General features: G+C 43.8%; 1 protein-coding gene across 1 annotated transcript in view; it reads left to right on the forward strand.

Moving 5' to 3' along the window:
- ATP6V0D1 (ATPase H+ transporting V0 subunit d1) overlaps positions 1 to 21,258 on the forward strand; it is an 80,410-nt gene that overhangs the window by 34,671 nt on the left and 24,481 nt on the right. Inside the window, exons 2-4 of the mRNA XM_068261269.1 lie at positions 485 to 656; positions 18,176 to 18,354; positions 19,498 to 19,577. Coding sequence (XP_068117370.1) covers positions 485 to 656; positions 18,176 to 18,354; positions 19,498 to 19,577 — 431 coding nt within the window. The remainder of the gene's footprint in view (positions 1 to 484; positions 657 to 18,175; positions 18,355 to 19,497; positions 19,578 to 21,258) is intronic.

The following is a 21,258-nucleotide window of genomic DNA, read 5'->3' on the forward strand; positions in this document are numbered from 1 at the left end:
TGTTATCTTTTAAAGCACACCTGACGTTTGAGGAATATGGAGGCTGCTATATTTATTATCTTTTAAACATTGCAGAATACCTGGCTGACCTGCTCATACTCTCTCTAATACCTTTAGCCTCAGACCCTGAACAAGCATGCAGATCATATTTCTGACTGAAGTCTGACTGGACTAGCCACATGCTTGTTTCAGGTGTGTGATTCAGAGACTACTGATGCCTAAAAGATCAGCAGGATTGCCAGGCACTGGTATTGGTTAAAAAGAAAAAAGCATGGCAGCCTCCATATTCCTCTTGATTTAGGTTTCCTTTAAGCTGTTACCACACTATTCTGCTGGATCTCTGGAAGGCAATCTTGTGTTGTCCAGTAATGCTGAATTGACTTGAAACCAAAATGTTTTATAATTGATGACTGTTTTATTCTGGACAGGACAAGATCTTTTTTCATATCAATGCTTATAAATTCTGCTGTGTGCTTATATGCAGATCTCAAGTTGCATCTCCAGAGTACAGACTATGGCACATTTCTTGCCAATGAAGCCTCACCTCTAGCTGTCTCTGTCATCGATGACAAGCTGAAGGAGAAGATGGTCGTGGAGTTCAGACACATGAGGAATCAGTCATATGAGCCTCTCTCCAGCTTCTTGGATTACATCACGTAAGCCAAATTCATTTATCTTTGTCCAGCACTTGACTACTTCCTTGTATCTGTGCTTTGAGTAGACTTGCATTAACGCAAAACTCACCTTTTGGTTTGATACATACCTAAATAGAGGTAAGGCTCTGGCTACCATAGAGCAGTGATGGATAACCTTGGCACTCCAGCTGTGGTGGAACTACAAGTCCCATGAGGCATTGCAATACTTTGACAGCTGTAAGCATCACTCGGGGAGGCAGAGGCATGATGGGATTTGTAGTTTTGTCACAGCTGGAGTGCCAAGGTTAGCCATCACTGCCATAGAGCCTCCTCGGCCCCTGGTCTGCCACATTGTTCCTACATCATCTGCGGTTGAGGTTATTGGACCTGCTAAGTCTTTGGTACTCCTCGGGCTGACTTTCAACTGCTTGCATCCCTGAGTAGTTCTAAAGACAAACACATCCGTAATGCACATGTGCAAGCCCGGGAACAGTAGGAATGTGCTTGTCTTTGGAACTACTCAGTGACTCCGTCCCCTTTTACATTAGTCAGTTTTCGTTGCGTTACCCGTTTTTTTTTTACTGTAGTGTAACGCTAAAGCAATGAATGTCTATGGGACATTTCATACCTGATGCGATGTGCCGGAAGTGTCGCATCTGACGTGAACGCATCAGCTCGTTATGGGTCAACATCCGCTGTGACGTGCATTGACCAGAAGTCATGTAAGTCACTGGCGCCACAGATATTTTAAACTGTTTAGTGGTGCGCATGCGCGGAATTGTATTTTTTCTCTATACACTTCCTTGCAATTCGTATTTCGGCTACAGGAAGTGCGTGCTAGAGAGCCGCACTTATAGTTTGGTTTGCTGCCAAAAATACATTACCGCGCATCAACGTAGATGTATACAAAGCCTGTTTTTAGAGGTGCGATGCCATCATCCGATCGCAACGTAACTTAAACACAAGCTACTTATGTGAAACCAGCCTCAAGAAGTTCTGAAGGCTGCCCGAAGAGTACCGATGAGCTATTCGACCTAGGAGGTTGAATAACTTCAACAGGGGACAGTGCAATCACTACGGGACAGACAAAGGATTGGGGAGACTCTATGGTATCGAGAGCCTTCCCTCTACTTGGGTATGTATCAAACCTAAAGTGAATTTCCTCACTTCAGGTTCCTTTCAGAGGATTCCAATAGTTGTAAAAGAAACAAGCATTTTGCTTTTGGAAAAAGGGCACCAAACCATATAACTGTCCCATGGTGTGTACAGGGTTAAGTCAATTCAATTAACCCTCCGCACACTCGCATGTAAATGCTCATTGCAAATATTTTCACACAACTCATGCAGGAACTAAGGCTATCCCTACAGCTAAGTTAAAAGCTGGGGTCTTCTATACAAGAATAAAGTCTCTCACATAGTCATATACGCTGCATAAAGGTTCCCCGTGTAAGTATGTGTCCTAACTCTGGCCCTGTAACTCGTTGTATTTAACACATCCCCTCCAGCACCACCCTATTACATATTAACCACTTTCCCCACCACTACAGTATATCTACGTCAGCTGTGGCGCCCTCCAAGCCACAGCGACGTAGATATACTGACCTGGCTGCAGCCCTGCTGTGCACGGTCGGGTGCTCTTTAGAGTGCACCCTCCGGCACTGTCAGCTGCAATACTAATTGGTGGAAGGGAACATGTTCCCTTTTGGCCAATTAGTATACCCTCCTCCCATGAATGATCGCTGCAGTAGTGAACTGCAGCGATCCTTCATTCGTCCCCCTCGGCGCACAAATAGTTAATAAAAAGGCACAAGCAAGCAGCCACACTCACCTACCTCGGTCCTGCGACTATCCTGAAGCCTGATCCTCCGATCACCGCTCTGCAGTCAGCCGCATATTGCCGGAAACCCGGGTCCCGACTTGATGACGTCATCAAGCCGGGACCCGGGTTACCGGCAATATGCGGCTGACTGCAGAGCGGGGATCGGAGGATCAGGCTTCAGGATAGTCGCAGGACCGAGGTAGGTGAGTGAGACTGCCTGCTTGTGCATTTTTATTAACTATCTCTGCACGGAGGGGGCTGCCTGATGGGGGGGGCAACTGGCTATAGGATTCTTGGGGGGAGGGGAGGGGGATTTGCAAAGGGGGGTATACATGTTTACTGGGGGACATCTGAGTAACCAAGGGGAGGGGGGGGGTTACAAATTTTGCACATCTGGGCACCTGGGGGGGGGGCATACCTTAATACTGGGGGCACGTTTGGCTATAATGCGGGGCAGCGCTAATCCTGGGGGTACATCTGGCCATAATGGGGGTAATCCTGATCTGGAGACACATCTGGCTATAAAGAGGGGCACTATTCCTGGGGGTGCATCTGTCAATCTATTCTGGGGGTGGCAAACACGGGACACATCTGGCTATGCTGGGGGGGGGGGGCTGATATTGGGGACACATCTGGCTATACTGGGGGGGGGGGGGGGGTGATACTGGGGACACATCTGGATATCTATACTGGGGCGACTAACTGGTGGCACAGTTTTTAGGTCGATCTCAATTTTTTATTTTTAAACAGAAATTGGTCAAAATTGAGAAATAGTGATTTTTTTTTTATTTTTCACCCCTTTTTCCCATTAACATGCATAGAGAGGAACATTTTACTTGGGACCAAATACCCCCCCATGAAAGCTTAGTTTGTCTTGAAAAAAAAGATATATAGATCATTTATGTGGCACGAGTACAGATTAAGTTATTGGTGATTAAACAGGGACACCGCTAAAGCGTCAAAACTGCTCTGGTCAATAAGGGGAAAACAAGGTCTGGATGCGAAGTGGTTAATATATTTCAGTGTCTTAGCTTGAGGTTAGGAGCCTGGATTCTGTTTTTTTTTTTTTTTTTTTATGGAGGAGGGGCAACTAGACACTAGGGAATTGTAGAGGGGAGCCACAAGACACCAGGGAACTGTATAATGGAGGGAGGCGTTGAGCCACTAGACATCAGGAAACTGTATAGCGGAGGGAGGGGGGCACCAGTCACCAGGGAACTGTATAGCGGGAGGGAGGGTGCCACCAGACATCAAGGAACTGTATAGGGGAGGGTACTAGACACCAGGAAATTGTATAGGGGCGGGAGGTGACACATTAGACACCAGGGAACTATATAACGGAGGGAGGTGGCTAATAGACATCGAGGTTTGGCTGCGACTCGATCCCAGTTTTCAATTTCGGCCCAATCTGTATTTGAGTTTGAAACCTCTGCTCTGCAATGTCACTGTACACGTATTTATTATTATTATTATTATTATTAAAGAAAACCTGAACTGAAAATTAAAAGTCAAAATAAACATAAACACGTCATACTTACCTCCTGTGTAGTCTACTCCTCTATCTTTTTCTCCTCTCCTGTATCCTGTTTGTCCACTGTGATCAATGAAATTCTCCGTCCTCAATTTGAAAAATGGCCATTACCCCATAACCGCTTTCTGGTCAGCACACAGTTAAACTGTAACATCGCCCACTTGAGCCAGAGGGATACATGGACATTACATGGCACATCAGTTGTCCTCTCAGCTATAACTGACAGCAACTGATACATTTCAGGTCTGACAGAATGTTGTTAGAACTGGAAGGGATTGTTGTCAAAAGAAAATGGGGAGCTTCTGAGAGGAACTGATGGCAAGGTAACTATATAATCATTTGAAGTTACCTCATGTGTTTATTTTAAATAATTTTACTCAGTACAGGTTCCCTTTAAATCTAATCTGGGCTTAATATTAATTCAGGTGTTGTTATAGGAGTTTGAGAGCTTCTGTTAAGGTAGAATTGACTGCTTTATGCCAGTAGGTTTGCTGTGCTGATTTGTATTTTTTGTATTTTTTATTATTATTTACAATGCAAACGGCACTGCTCCCCAGTAACCAGAGGGCTGTAAACAGCACTTTAGTGTAATCAGTATAATGAAATAGACTACTGCTCTTTGTTCCGTGTTACATATGTTCTTATGTGCCCTGACATTACAGAGCATTGTCTACCCTACAGACTCCGACTAGTCTTTCCAGGACTTATGTAAGTGCAGATGGAACCTGGATTGTTCAAGTCCAGAAAGGCCTTGAGCCAATTACTCTGAAGATCTAGTAAGTAAACTGAATTTCCCACAGCTTGGCAGGCCTGGTCCAGCTGGCAGAACTACAAGTTATTCACTGACAAAAGTTTATAGCAGTGGTTCATAATTAACCGCACTTGGACAGGCCCAGCTCCCCACCCCCTGTCCTGAGTAGTGAGCTCTGAGCCAAATACTGGTTTTCTGTGTACATCTATGACTGATAGAACTTGATGTCTGGAGACTTTTATAGCATAGATAAACATTAGGAAAGCTTCAGGTGCAGACAATGTTCTAGAGTAATGTGAGATGGGCTGTGCAGAACATGCTGTCCACGCACGTTGCACTCTCCATACACATACGGCTGTGAATGCTATATATTCCCCGTGATCTTTAGTTACAGTGGCCTCTTTGTCGTCATGTCATTTACTGACAGGCTTGGAACACTCATCCACTGTTCTGATTATTGGGCTTGCTCATTCAACGAAGCATACCAGCTTAATTTTAGAAGCATATCATCACCCTTGTTTCATAGCTTAGGATAAAACTTTCCATATTTTTATTGCTGTCTTGTGTCCTCATCAATACTTGTTCCAGTTTCTCCTCTCTATGGAATGCTTATCTTCCTGTGGAGAATACCGTAAGGACTTGTGACAATGTCACCTGGCTACTTTCTTGCACTTTCTCCAAAGGAGCAAATACAGTGGGTTGCAAAAGTATTCGGCCCCCTTGAAGTTTTCCACATTTTGTCACATTACTGCCACAAACATGCATACATTTTATTGGAATTCCACGTGAAAGACCAATACAAAGTGGTGTACATGTGAGAAGGGGATTGAAAATCATACATGATTCCAAACATGTTTTACAGATAAATAACTGCAAAGTAAGGTGTGCGTAATTATTCGGCCCCCTGAGTCAATACTTTGTAGAACCACCTTTTGCTGCAATTACAGCTGCCAGTCTTTTAGGGTATGTCTCTACCAGCTTTGCACATCTAGAGACTGAAATCCTTGCCCATTCTTCTTTGCAAAACAGCTCCAGCTCAGTCAGATTAGATGGACAGCGTTTGTGAACAGCAGTTTTCAGATCTTGCCACAGATTCTCGATTGGATTTAGATCTGGACTTTGACTGGGCCATTCTAATGCTGGATACACACGTTGCGTTTCCGCGTTCGATGCGGCGTTCGATTCGCGTCGATTCGATTATTTCCACCATGTCCGATTCGCAGGTCGATGGATCGTTAGGTCGATTTGCTATACTTTACATGGCATTCGACCTAAAAATAATCGAAATTCGCTCGGAAATGCTCGGAAATAATCGAATCGAACGCGGAAACGCAACGTGTGTATCCAGCATAACACATGGATATGTTTTGTTTTAAACCATTCCATTGTTGCCCTGGCTTTAAGTTTAGGGGCATTGTCCTGCTGGAAGGTGAACCTCCGCCCCAGTCTCAAGTCTTTTGCAGTCTCCATCTAGTATAGTTTCTTTATACTAGATGAATAATTACTACTCCTAATTTGCATACGTAATAAAACGGACAGCAGAAGCGGACAGTACAAGATCCGCTCCGGTGGTCTTTAGGGTCCAGAGCAGATCTGATTCCACCAAAGGCTTCTATGCATTCACTTATCCAGAAAAATAATGCAGGCTGGGACTTAAGTTTTGTAGAAAAAATGATCCATTTGATAATTTCCTCTGCTGATCTCTGATCCACAAATTGTCACGTTATTGCCTCAACTGTGGACTGAGCCATGCTGTTTCTTTGCAAACAGAAGCTGATGATATATAGTGTGAAAGCTATTCATGTAAGCTTAAAGTGGACCCAAATTAAAAATACAAGATTTCAGAAATAAAATCTATTTTCTAAATTATAATAATAAATAGCAGCCTTTTTTCAGCTGCATGATGACAAATATAAAATATTTTACATTTATTGGAGGAACCCCTCCCTTCCTTTCATATTGCCGGGACACAATCCGGCAAATTGGTGGAGAATTTCTAATGGCTGCCACCTGTATAACCCTAGTTATGAAAAGAGAAGGGTGAAAAGCATGCACTGAAATGCTCATAGGCTTGAAGGAGTGTTTATTTCCCTTTGTATGTGTCAGAGTGGTGCAACTAAATATTTTGAATAAAAAAGAAAAAGTTTGGTTTGGGTCCGCTTTAAAATGTATGTGATGGATATGTTTGAAGGTGTGAGAATGGGGAGACTATCTGCCACAGTAGAACATTATGGCACTAGGTTATAATTGGACTTTTATAGGTTTGTATTAAAGTATAACTTCAATCGCAGAGATGAGACGTAACATTTTTCATCTGGGTCTTTTTTGAAACTAGTCTATTTTTAACCAACTAACTATTATTAGTCTATTAATAAACCAGCAATTCTCAAATAACCCCCACTCACAAATCTCAAAAGAATCACACACCACTAATACTGTATAGCCTCCACTCGCGCTTGCAATCATATTTTCCAGCGCAATGCACCACAACATGTCATTGTAAATGCAGCCCAAGTCAAAGGATGGCAAAATGAAAGCTTTGTGTTTAATATGGGCAAGTGAACCTGATGTGGCTGCAACATATGCAGCTCTCTGCTATGGGCTCTATTGAAAAGAATAAGTATTCATGCAAAAAAAATCTACAGTAGTCAGGTTTTTAAAATCAATCCCTGCAATGTGCAAGGGAGTATCATCACTGTAGCAGCACACAGGGAGACAGTGCAAGACTGTCATTCCTTTGTATAGCTGTTCAATGGCTTCTTCTACCAGCCATGAGTGCTGCCACTCCTGTGTACTTCACAGGGCAACTACGTAAACCAATCACTCTAGCATAGTTAGTGAAACCTTCATCTGACCTGCTACTTTCTGGGGCCAGGATAGCAGTTGTTGGCATCAGAAAGCATAATACATAATTATGTATGGGCAATGTTTGAACCATTAAAGAATCTAATAAAATAAATTATCTATATTACTAAACAGCTGTAATTATACATGGCATGGACACGGCTGCACGCCCACACTCACACCAAAAACACCACCTACTGTGCTCACGGGGTGAGTAGTTTTGGTGTGTATGTGTGTGTGAGCCTACATGTGCCCACATGCAGGCTTTGGGCTGCGGGAGCTCTACAGCAGTTGTGATGTGTGATTCTTCTGAAAATCGTGAGGGGGGCCCTACAGCAGTTGTGATGTGTGATTCTTCTGGGAATAATGAGGGGGCTCTGCGGCGGTAGTAGTGTGTGATTCCTTTGAGAATCCTAGGTGGGGGCTCTGTGGCGGTAGTAGTGTGTCATTTTTATTTATTTTTTTGAGAATATGCGACATTCCTCCCATTGTGATTCTGTTTTTACAGGGTACGCAATGCCCAGGTGTGAAAAAGGTCTTAGGCCTGGATCCCACTAGGAATCGCTGCAGTAAACTGTACAGCGCTTCCAATTTGCAATTCGGTTTTAGTTTTTTTTTTTAATAAAACTGTATTATACTTACCCAGCATCCTTCTTCCATCCGTAGCCCCGCCCCCTAAAGGAAAAGGTCATAGGTGCTTCTCTAGGACTAATCAGAGAAGCACCTGTGGCCTCTTCCTTTAGGGGCGGAGCTACAAACGGAAGAAGGAAATTGAGACACTGGGTAAGTATTTAAAGTTTTTTTGGTACTTATCCGTTAGCCGGGCACATCCGGCAGGTGGCGCTAATTACTATTCCCCCTCCAGGCCGACATGGATAGTAGGGAAAGATGTAACTCTGGTGGAGTTTTGTCGCCACCTAGAGGATGCGCCCGGCTAACGGATAAGTACCATTTTTTTTATTTTAAATGCGATTCCTCAGCTCCCCAAAGCGCTGCATAATTGCTTTGATAGGTGATTTATGCTGTGCTTATATACTTTGCATTGAGCACTAACATGATCAAAAGGCTGCATGTCCTGTGATTGCAATTAACCCAAATCGCAATCGCTCTAATGGGTTCCACCTCACTTACTTTCATTGGCAAAACGTTTTTGGGAATCGCCAGCGAACCCAAAACACTGCCAAAAACGGCCTAGTTGGTTCCAGCCCTTAGGTACACAACATACAATTTTCCCGTTAGATTTTTTTCTTAGATTTACCTGCCAGATAGCTTTTTTCCATGTTGTAGATAAATCTAACAGAAGAATCTAACAGAAAATTGTATGGTGTGTACCTAGCAAGCTAGGTTCACAGTAGTCAGTTGCTTAACTCACACGCTGTAATAACTGTAAACTGCAGTCGAGACTGGCCATAGACTTTAATACAAAGCCTGCATGCAGTGAGTTACAATAACACTGTAATTACAATGCAGTACTGTGAACAGCCCCATAGAATTGTATGGCCAGTGAGCTGACAAGCAGAATTAGTCTGCAACATAACTGACTGCTTGTGAACAGGGTTTTAGTAAATCAGACCCTTTATTAATGGCTTCAATTTGCTAAGCATTACCGCATTTGGTATAGCAGAAAACTGCTAATTTTACAGAACATTTTGTGAAATTTCAATTCTCTAAGACTCTGACACCACATGGAAAACTACCACACGTGAGGCAAATACCTCACTGAATTTCAGTTTACAAAGATTCGAGCATTTGGTAAAACCATGTGAGATGTTCAGTATTTATCTCAAACAGCCATTCAGTAAGGTTATTGAGGGGAGGAAACAAAGCAAAGAGTAATTGATCTTTTCAGGAAAATATGAAAGTTAGTTATAAAATCATATTTCCCTAATTTCACAATATTATTATTTAGTTATTAAAAAGTTAATAAGATTCTAATGGTTTTGTGTTGATTCAAAAGGTTATGTTTATATTGTGCATCTTGGACTTGCACTTTACTTGTCAGTGTCACAGGAGCCCTCAATTGGCCTTCTAAGCGGTGCCAGCGCACAGATCGTGCGAACTCTGGTCGCAGTCAATGCGCAGAAACCGCTAAGAATTAGCCGCAGACAAACCAGAAGGGAGCCTGTGAGATACGGGTAATTACAACGTACACACGATTCCAGGGTATCTGCCACCACCACTGGTATGGGCCAGTGGACCCGATTTACTGACTGACTAGTCCTGCGAATAAAACGGTTAAACACACGGTATTCTGTCTAGCCAACAACAAACAAACAAACAGTAGCGGCTCTTCAGAGACCCGGGATCAGTTCTGTGTGTGCTGATAAGCAGGGTAGCGGACAGTGAATGACTTGGATAAAGTTGTTTATTCACAGCAATATAAATAATTAATATATACAGACAATTATTAAAATCAACAATTATTAAAACAGTAATAGCCAGTATAAAAAATAAAAGAAGGGAGAAAAATACTTAGTTCCTGGAAAGATGTCCTTTTTGTGGGAAAAATCAGAGTTCTGGGTTTCAATCAAAGTTCAGAGTTCAGACCAGGTGGATGCCAGCATATCCTCAAGCTGGCACCGATGAGTTCAAGATGTTTTCAGGGTGGAGGACACCGAGTTTGGGTCCTCTGCCACTCTTATGCCCCTGATTCCGTAGGAGGGAGTGAGGGCGGGGCCACACACCCCCTTAGAACATGAGATGAGTCCTCCCCTTGTCCTGGGGGACCAGAAATCATACCTTAACCATATATGGGCTCTATCTCACCGAACCGTACAGGTCAGGTCAGGGCAGATTTACTAATATTTTCAGGTCTGCCTCGATGTACCCAGCAGCCTGATACCAAACATGAGGGGTGGGACCCCTGTGGTATCATCAGGGCACTTTCGAACTGCCTAACTGGCAGTCTTTACCTCAGAATGTTCTGAGATGTTCTCAGAACCAACGCCAGACAGGGCCCTACGTGCTCTGTTAGTTTGGAGGGTCTTCCAGCCTGGCAACACAGAAAATATGATACATATAGCAGTTTATGGAATATGAGATACCTCTGGGATTTATACCAAGTCATTCCCAGGCAAAGGCTCTTTGAAGTTTGGGGCAGCTAGCTAGGTGTCAGCTCCCCTGCTGGGAGGGAGCCAGAGGGTCTGGCTTTTCCCCCAACTAGATAGCTTCTGCCATGGCGCTTGTCACCTGTACCTGATGGATGGGCCATCAGCACAGCTTGAAGCCAGGGACTCTCTGTGGCAGATTAGGCTCAGGCTCATTAGCATATCAAAAGAGCCATCCATCAGTTGGGCTGGTGCTATCTCTCTGCTGAGAAAAGACTTATGCTGCATACACACTTGAGATAAAAGTCTCTGGAAAAGGCAAGATCACAGACCAATATTACCCCGTCCATGTAGTATGAGAGCCATACCTACACAGTCTATTCTATGGAGCTGAACTCCACATCAGACAGAAATCTTTGCAAGATGCTGCACACACAGATGCTGTACACATTCAAAAGATCATTATCATTCTGCAAAAGATCTCTTCCTGCAATAGATCCATTCCTGCAAAATGCATTCATAGTCTGAGATCTGCAGATCATCATACACACCTTGTTTAACAGACTTCATCTGCATATCAGACAATCATCTGCAGATCTGAAAATCCATCCTGGTGGATCTGATCTGGAGATGATTGCCTGCTAAACAAGGTGTGTATGATGATCTGCAGATCTCATAGAATATGAATGCATTTTGAAGGAATGGATCTATTGCAGGAAGAGATCTTTTGCAGGTAATGATCTTTTGAATGTGTACAGCATCTGTGTGTGCAGCATCTTGCAAAGATTTTATCTGATGGGGAGTGCAGTTCCATAGAATAGACTGTGTAGAGTATGGCTCTCATACTACATGGAAGGGGGTAAAATTGGTCTGTGATCTTGCCTTTTCCAGAGACTTTTATCTCAAGTGTGTATGCAGCATTAGCTGCTCCTACACACTCAATCCCGATTGTATCGATTTGAAGCGCAATCGATGCCGAGAATCGAGTGCGATCGCTTTTTCTTCACGGGCGGTTACAGGATGCGCCTGCGGCCCCGCAACCGTCCGTGACAGTCAGTATTATAAAAAAAAATCCTCTTTCTTCCATTTTCCCAGCACTGCAATTAACCATCAAATACTGAATGAAATTCCTTAAAATACCTAATTAAATACTGCATGAGGTAAACAGCTTAGTGAATTAACTTGCAGTTTCTCAGTAAATTACTGAACTATTACTGCATGTGTGAAATTCTTAGTGACTTAGGGAAAAAAAAGTCTATAATACTGCAGGAGGTAAATTACTGAACATGAATTTCTTTTTTTCTTTTTTTTTTTTTTTACACCAAACGTATCTTAGTGAATTGAAGTCTGTGTGGGTATGTATGTGATAGGTATATATAAGAGCTGAAGAACTGAGTTGGACACTCTGGTTATGTGGTTTGCATTCATCCACTCCTCTCAGACTCTTGTCTAATGTTTGGTGAGAACACGCTGACTATTTTGGGAGCGTGCTGACTGTCATCCAGAGATCTGATCACCTTGCTCTGTGGAGCTGTCAGAACAGTCCGCTAACATTAATACAGAGCTTGAAATGTGCACAGCTGCAGGAAAGAATTAAAACTACCGGTATAATCTCTGCTCATAGAAATATGCTTTCCTGTTGCGTTGTGTGCCTATCAATAAATTACACTTTTGCTGTCAGGAAGCAAACTGGTCAATGATAAAAATCCTGTAAGTACTCTCCTACTTTGGCTTCAATTCACTAAGACACGTTGGGTAAAAATTTAGGATCGGTAAGATGAGTACATTCAAAAACGCTGCTGCCAAGTTTGGCCGCAGGGTGAAGCTGAAAGACGACTCGGGGCCCTTTTCCCCTGCACAGCTGAATCGCAAATCGCTAGTGATTTTTAAATCGCTAGGGTTGCTACTTTATCATAGAAATCATGAGAAGTATTTTCCACTATAGTCATTCGATTCGTAAATCGCAATCGCTTTCTCAAGTGATTTTAAGTGGGATAATACAATGCAAATGAAAAATCGCAATTGCATAATAAAATTAGTGGAAAATCGCAATCGCTGGTGTTTGTGATTGCTAGTGGAAAAGGGCCCTTACCCTGCTGTAGCTATTCTCCACCCTATCTTCCAAACTATTCCCCTACTGGCTGGATAGTGTACTGGTTAAGGGCTCTGCCTTTGACCTGGGAGACCAGGGTTGGAATCCTGGCTAGAGTCAGTACCTATCCAGTAAGAAGTCCTTGGGCAAGACTCCCCAACACTGCAGGGTGGCCCTTTGAGCGCATCCTTTGTGGCTGCAGCTCTTGAGCGCTTTGAGTACAACTGGAAAAAAAGTGCTATACAGATGTTAGGATTATTATTATTCGGACTACCTAATCATTTCTCTGTGCGCATTTCTCAATTTGGGTGCCAGCAGGCTCTTGCTATTTCCGGCGCCTAAATTAGTCACTGAATTCCGCTATAGTCATGGTTGACATTATGACCTATAGCGATGCTCAAATCCTGGTTGCGCTTCAAATCAGCTGTAAAATACCGCATTCCGTGTTTTAGAACCTTCTCCTGAATTCACAAATACTTTTACCTCATGCATTATTTCATTTGGTATTTTAAGGAATCGTGCGTTATTTCATTCGATATTTCAAGACACAGGACATTTATATCGCACATTCAGGGCTTGCTCCACGGGCGACCAGATTCATAAGGGTACCTTGCCCAAAGAGTCCTGAGGGCCCATTCACGCTAGAAGCGTTTTGCTGAGCGTTTTGTGATTGATTAGCGGTTTTTAAAATCACTCCCATTCACTTTCATAAAAATTGCGGTAAAAATCGCCTCGCTTTGCGTGATTTTTACCACGATGTTAATGAGTGAGATTTTGAAAACCAGGAATCAATCGCAAAACGCTCAGAAAAGCGCTTCTAGTGTGAATGGGCCCTCACTGTTTTACGTACCGGCTTGAGCTGGGATTCAAAGGCTCAAATCCCACATAAAAGGCAACAGTTGTACCAGAACACTATCCATGCAGTATTTTATTTGGTATTTTAAAGAATCATGATATTTCATTCAGTGTTTTCTGGATTACTGCAGAGCATGGAAAATGGATGAAAGATGTGGTACAGATAGCATTTATCTTTTATTATACTGACAAGTAAAGTCAAAGGTGCATACAATTTGTATTGGCTTAAAACCATTATTACCTTATTCATCATTTTTAATTACTACATAATATATTGTGAAACTAGGTTTTTTTTTTTTTTTATTATTATTCGCGGTCTTATTTTCCCGAATAGTTTAGTTGTCACTTTTTCTCTGCCCTGTTTCCTCCCTTCTATAACCTCATAAATGGCTGTTTGTTAGTTAGCGACAGCTCCAGGCAGGAGATAAATACCGAACGTGTTGCTCGTTTTACTGCAAGCTCTAATCTTTGTGAATTGACATTTATTGAGATATTTACCGCACTAGCCGGTTATTTCATTTTTTTCATACAGGGGCAGCCTTAGTGGAATGACATGTCACAAAATGTTCAGTAAAATCAGCCGTTGTCTGCATTACCGAATGCGGTAATGCTTCGCAAATTGAAGCCTTTGACTCTTAGTTCTTTGATTTTTCTTGGTCTCTGTTTTTGAGACACAATTATTAGCAGAAAGTAGTGTTATTGATATGCTATTTTTATTTTATGTGAAGATGTTCAGATACAACAATTCTGAAGCTAAGTTCCTCTATCCCTCTCACCCCAGGTGTCATTTAAAGGGATGCTGAAGTGAAATAATTAACTACCTGCGGACCGACGCAGTTTAAATCTACGGTGGCCGGGTGGCACTGCGGTTCTGACCGGACGTAAACTCTACTTCCCATTCACCGCGCGCCCTCGCCGCTCGGTCCCCGCCGCAATGTGCTGCCCTGCCGCCTCTATGACGGCAGAGCACTGTAAGCCGGGCAGGAGCCGTTTTCGTTGGCTCCTGGCCCTGTCATTCCTGTAAGCCGTTCCCATTAGCTTACATTGAGTGACAGGGTCAGGTGCCAATGAAAGTGGCTCCTGGCCGGCGCACAGCGCTCTGCCGTCATAGCGACGGCAGAGAGAGCAGCCTGCGACGGGGACAGAGCGACGGGAGCGGTGGATTTTAGCGGCGATTCGTCGTGTACCAACACCCTCTGGTCCTTAAGGGGGCAGAGGGTGCTGGTACTGAAGTGGTTAAAAAACAAACAAGAGATATTTTGCCTAAGGAGAGGGAAGGCTCTGAGTCATATAAAGCCTTCCTGGTCCTCTCCTGGTCCCGTCATTCCTGCACTGGCTCCAACGTTGGCGGTCTCCGACCGATGGGTGAGGGGAGCTGCGGAAGTCATTGGTAGCCCGAGTGCACCCGAAGACTTCCGAAGCTCCCCCCACAGCAGTAGAGAGCTGCTTGACGGTGGAGCTAGCGCAGGAACGACGGGACCAGGAGAGGAACGGGAAAGCTTTATATGACCCAGAGCCTTCCCTCTCCTTGGGTAAGTATTTTTTTTTCACTTCAGACTCCCTTTAAAGGATACATGAAGTGAGTGGAATATGGAGGATGACTTTTTATTTCCCTTTAAATAATACCGGTTGCCTGGCAGTATCTGATTTTCTTATTTTAATTATTTTTTTCACTTCATACTCACTTTAAGCTGAGCAAATGAATGGCAGAGTGTTTGGCATATGCTTTTTACACTTTTGTTTTTCAGTGTTTGGTACAGAGTGCGATTGGCCAGCATGCAGTTTCTGATGAGTAGTCACATGCACATTCACAATTCACACTGCTTTTATTTACACAGGCAATTGCAAGTCAGGAGCGCTATACAGTTTACTATACAGTGATTCAAAACGTCCAGGAATCAGTCATAATCTCTCTGGGAAACGCTGCACAAAGCACTTGCACAACTTAAGAGCGCAGCAGCGATTACTTGAGGGTCCCAGGGCTACCACTCAGGGCCCGATCAGTGTGGTGCTGAGGCTAGGCTAGTGGCGCATTCTATTGCTATGGGGGGGTGAACGTGAAGGGAAGACTAAGAAGCTGATGAGGACCGTCGGAATGGGCCAAGTGAGTGCTAGGCAAATCAGCAGGGCAAGGGGGATGGGGGCCACCGTATGTACATTAGATTCTTGGCAGTTGGCAATGCAGACTATATAGTGCGTTGCCGAGTGGTACAGCTCGGTGCACAACTGCATTGGAGTCAATGGCGCCACAGCAATCTTTATAGATTATTGCAGTAGCACCACACTTGCGCATAACAGCGACGTGGCGTGACATTTCCTGCCTGGAAGTGTGCACGTGACTTAAGGGGACATCTGACGTCACGTGCGTACACGTTCGGGGGCATGCAGACTTTCCTGTCACCGCTCTTTGCCACAGGAACAAATCTGCATGCAATGGTTTGATGCGTTGCGGTTGGCTTTTTTGCCATACGCAAATTGCAGCGCACCATGTGTGATTAAGACGCTACACATTGTTTTAGCTTACTGGAATTTCTAGAGTGTCGCCCTCTTCCCCAACGTACCTCAGTAGAATGAGAAAGATGAAGTTCAGGACTTGTTCAGGATTTCTGTTAAATGATGAAGCAGACAAGTTTGTGCCCTCTGTGTGATTATGGTTTCTGGGCTAATCTGTCTAGGAATGGATAATATCCATGTCTGCAGCTTAGTGTCAACAAGCACAAATGTTCCTAGAAATGTTTATGGAAAAATAAACCTTCCGATACACATGGTTGTGTTCCAAGCTCTGAAATTTAAATCCTTGGTTTTGCAGGAAAGCTTTTTGTGCTCTGCCCTGTTTTGTCATTTTTTTCCCCTTTTAACTACTGTGCTTCTGAAACTTCATGCTTGTAGCATTTCACTCAGAGGTGTGACTGCATGTGATGTTGCCCCATTGCAAAGTCATTTGTACTTACCAGATACTTATCTAGGTAAAGGAAAGGCTCTGGATAGTGTGGAGCAGGTGTGTCAAACTCAAATGACAAGTGGGCTGAAACTGAACATTTGGATTAAGTCGCGGACAACTTCAATGTCTAGTCGCCACCTCCCTCCCTTTTACAGTTCCCTGGTGACTGACCCCCTTCCTCTCCTGTATCGTTCCCTGGTGTCTAGTGACCCCGCCCCCCTCCTATACAGTACCCTGTTGTCTTGTGGCCCTTCCCTACATAGCTCCCTGGTGTGTAGTACTTTTCCCCCTCCTCCCCCATATGGCTTCCCTGGAGATCTAGGGTTTCACCTCGATATAGCTCCCCTGGTAAACTAGAGTGGGCCAGACAAAATGCAAAGTGGAGAAACCACTTGTGGGCCAAAGTGGATGGTTCTGCGGGCCAGAGTTTGACATGTAGGCTCTAGATGCTTCCTGTGTCCTCCCCGCCCCCACTTTTGCCATGCACAAAACCTCTGAACATATCCAACCAGCTTGTCCAATATCTTCTCGTGGTGACGCTCCCTCTATGTAAAATGGCGGTCGCACTGGGCCTGCGTAGTTAGCCCAAGGAGATGCAGATGCAGCTGTAATTCCTCCGCGGGCTGCAGCAGAAACTTGCCTGAAACGGGCAAGCAGGACTTCATTGTCCCACAGCAATGGGGGAAGTTGAATCTCTTTTGTCCCTAGAAAGTGTCATAAATGACACCTACACCCCCCCTCCCCTCCCCCCCCCCCCCTTAATGGTTCTCAAGAAGCCATGGTGTGAGGGGAGGAGTGCTGAAGCAGCACAGTGTTGAGATGATGAGCGCTCTGTTGTGACATGGGGATGGATGCACTGAAGTGTGGTAATATTGCTGTGCGCAGACAGTGCATATCAGTTTTACCATCACTACCCACAGTATTGTACCATGGGTTACACTATTAGTGTGGCCCGTGGTACTCAAGTAGCTACGGTAATGCGCGTTACTAATAGTAACACCGTTAGTAAAATGTTACCGTAGCAGAGCTTTCACTATTCAAGAACCTGCACACAGCGATATTACCGCACTTCAGTGCATCCACCCCATGGTGCATTATCCTGCTGGAAGCCGCCATCAGAACACTGGTACGCTGTGGTCATAAAGGGATGGGCATGGGCAGTATCGATACAATGGCCAGGTAGGCTGGGGCATCTAAATGTTGCTCATTTGGTACTAAGTGGCCCAAAGTGAACCCATTCTGATGCTCTGTTTGAGCTTCAGCCACTTGTGTTTACCACATCTAAATGCCTAAATGCATTTGGTATGCATAGGGGGCGGTATACAGGCTGGGAACGCGAACAATCACTCACGTTACCATGCCTGTCAGCCGGTGACGGTCAAACCGGAAGTGCTCGCCGGCAGGTCCTGGGCCATCGGAGCGGGGCTGCGAGGGCACCGATCGTCTGCAGGGGGCTGAGGGAAGCCCCAGGTGAGTTAATCTCTTTTTTTTTTTTTTTTTTTTTTTTTTTTTTTTTTGCCTTTAGGTTCACTTTAATTTGCTTTGCAAAACTGTCCAGGATTCATAAAAAATACAAAATCTGTCAATTTTTTGGGAAAGCAACGTTTTAATATGTTTAATATTATTCTGCTTCTTACACATTTCCTTTTGCCTCATTCAGATACAGCTACATGATTGACAATGTGATCCTGTTGATTACGGGCACCCTGCACCAGCGCTCCATTTCTGAACTTGTGCCTAAATGCCACCCCCTGGGCAGCTTTGAGCAGATGGAGGCTGTGAACATCGCCCAGACTCCAGCCGAATTGTACAATGCCATTCTTGTCGACACCCCACTAGGTAAGAAGCCCTTGTCATAAAAGCGTCTGAGCTGTAACTATATAACGTATTTTTTGCCATCTATCCATTGTAAAATAACTGCCATTTGTGCCTTTGAATCCTATATCCTTTGGCTGTGCCTAGCCAATGAGTTCATTTTGATGTATGTAATTTCATCGCCTGTACTCTAGTAAGCTAAGTACCCACAGCCAGATGGATCAGTGATCTCCACCAACAAACAATCGTTCCCCCATCCATCTGGCCGAATCGGCAAGCGTCGTTGGTGCCATTGTAAACGCTCGCAGCCATTGTAAACGATCACAGCAAAACTCGCAAAAGTAAATGAGGATCGGAACATCATTCAATTGCCTCAATTTTTCTTATACTGCTGCATCCACATTTCAGTTTTTCCAGATACCTCTGTGCAAGATTTCACCTGCATGAGCACTAAAACAACATACTGACTCCTCCTCCTTTTGACATTTTTCAGTGACATTTAGAGCGAACCTGAACTCAGAACTTCCTGTTTGCTCTAACAAATAAGCAACAGCATAATAACCTTTAAAGAAAAAGGTCATTGTTGCTGCTTACAGAACTCCTGCAAATATATTTGAAGTGTTTCATTCCTGCTTTCATGGAAGGAGACAAAGGGTTAACATCCTGTTTTTACAAATTAGCTGAGGCTGCCAAGATTCCTGTGCTGACGCAGCTGAGAGCTCAAATTACAATTGTGATTACTTGCAGCTAAGGGCATGGTTTTCTCTCTAAACACAAAAAGGGTGGATGAGTCTGTGTTTTACTTGTGTCCCGTACATGAGTTCAGGACCACATTAATATATAAGCGACGGGTTTTCTTCACAAAATAGAACCTGATAGGATACAGACATTTTTTGTTGCCAAAGTGCTGGGGGGGGGGGCGCAAAATTTGAGGTAGGCTCGGAAGTAGAGCTTATTTTCTCTTATTATACCATCTACAGTGAAGTAATAAAGAGCATTGTGCTTTCTTTATACTGAGATCAGGTCAGTGAAAGCAGAATTCTAGCCAGTTACGTTTTCATTCACCGCACTGTGCTTATTGTCCTTCTGACTTTTAATTAAGGCCGTCGTAAATGAGCTATGAAATGAGCCTTGATGTTCACCTTTCCATGTGGTTTGTGTCTCCAGCTGCCTTCTTCCAGGACTGCATATCAGAACAAGATCTGGATGAAATGAATATTGAAATCATCAGGAACACTCTCTACAAGGTGAGTGGGGAGCCGGCCAGAACGGGCTGATTTATGGGCAATGCACACAGTGGTGAGATAGAGCAGATTACGGAACAGGCCTCTTTTATCATGCTGCATGCTGTTGCTGTTCAGGCGCACAGCCATAGTTATTAATCATCAGCCCGAGAGCGTACACACATACAGATGTGCTGCTTTCATTCTCTTGTAATGGCTATCAACAAATTTTAATGACTGCTTCATTTAAAAATTTTCTTTTTTTCTTCATAAAGATAAAAATGTTATATGCTGTTTTCTATCCAGTTTTGTTGCAGTCTTGGGTCACCATCATTGAGAGTCTTGTTCATTTCCTGTCCAGAAAGGAAGGCAGTATAATTCTCTTAGAGTGACACATACAGCAACAAATAACATTTATTTTGTACAGTGGAGAATGGCTAGTGTTTTTTGTTTGTTTGTTTGTTGTTGTTTTTTAATTATTGTCGCTCTTTTCCTGTTCCTACAATTACCAATTTTTATAGTGCCAAGTAGAATGATCAATTTACATACAATCATTAAAGGATACCTTAGACCATGAAAACTGGGGCAGCAGGCATGTGTGGTGGACTCTCCTCATGCCCACCGCTCCACCCGTTCTCTTCTGTTTGCCCTCTATTTTTGTGCACCGACTCACCAAAGCTACTTCCTGGTTGGGAGAGTCGGGGAAGACTGCGCAGGCGATGCCCCCCATTTTAAAAAATTTTTCATCAACTAAGGTTTCCTTTAACCCTCTGCACTCACAGCAAGCAAGACCTCCAGTAGCAATAAAAACAACTAGATTGCAAAATTAAATTCAGTTACAAAAATTGAGCTTCCAAAATGGGCCACTCCCCTCAGCACCTCCTTTCCCCTTAAAAATCCTGGTCTTATAGAAAAACTTAGATAATCACCTATGTGGAGGGAAGGCGCTGGATCCTATAGCGCCATTTGAGTCCTCTCCATGTGCCCTCATTCCACCGCTGTTCCCTTGTTAGTTAGTACATCTTCAAGAGTCTTTATGCAGGCTCCGAAAATATTCACGTCCCCAAGCACTTCTGAAGATTTATGTGAGAGTCCAGACTCATGCAATACATGTTGCACCCGTCTTCTGAAGCACTTGGGGATGGGAGTGCTTCCACAGTTTGCCGCGAAGTCTGAAGGCACAAATTTTGAACAAGGGACAGCAAGTGACAAGAGTACGGAGAGAACAAGGAATATGGCTTCTAGAACCTTCCCTCTTCTTAGGTAAGTCCTTAAAGCGGACCTGAGCTCAGAACTTCCTCTCTGCTCTAAAAGATATGCAACACAAAAGAAAAACATTGCTTTATTACAGCTGATACAAATCCTGAAATAGATCTGCAATGTTTCTACGTCCTGCTTTCATGGAAGCAGACATATTGTTAACATCCTGTGCTTTCAAATGAGTTTATCTGCCATGGCAGTCAGGTGACACAGGGGAGATATCCAATTACAACTTGTGATTAGACACAAATGAGGGGTATTAGACTGGCTAAATACAGACAGGGTACATTTCTCTGTTTTCCATCTGTCCTGTGCAAGAGTTTAGGTTCCCTTTAAAGGAAGAAAAAAAAGCAGTATAACTTACCTGGGGCTTCTTGCAGCCCCCTGCAGTAATCCTGTGCCCGCACCGTCCTTCCGAGATCCTCCAGCCATCAGCAGCGACCCC

The sequence above is a fragment of the Hyperolius riggenbachi genome, chromosome 11 (genome assembly GCF_040937935.1).
Source record: "Hyperolius riggenbachi isolate aHypRig1 chromosome 11, aHypRig1.pri, whole genome shotgun sequence".
NCBI classification, from domain to species: domain Eukaryota; kingdom Metazoa; phylum Chordata; class Amphibia; order Anura; family Hyperoliidae; genus Hyperolius; species Hyperolius riggenbachi.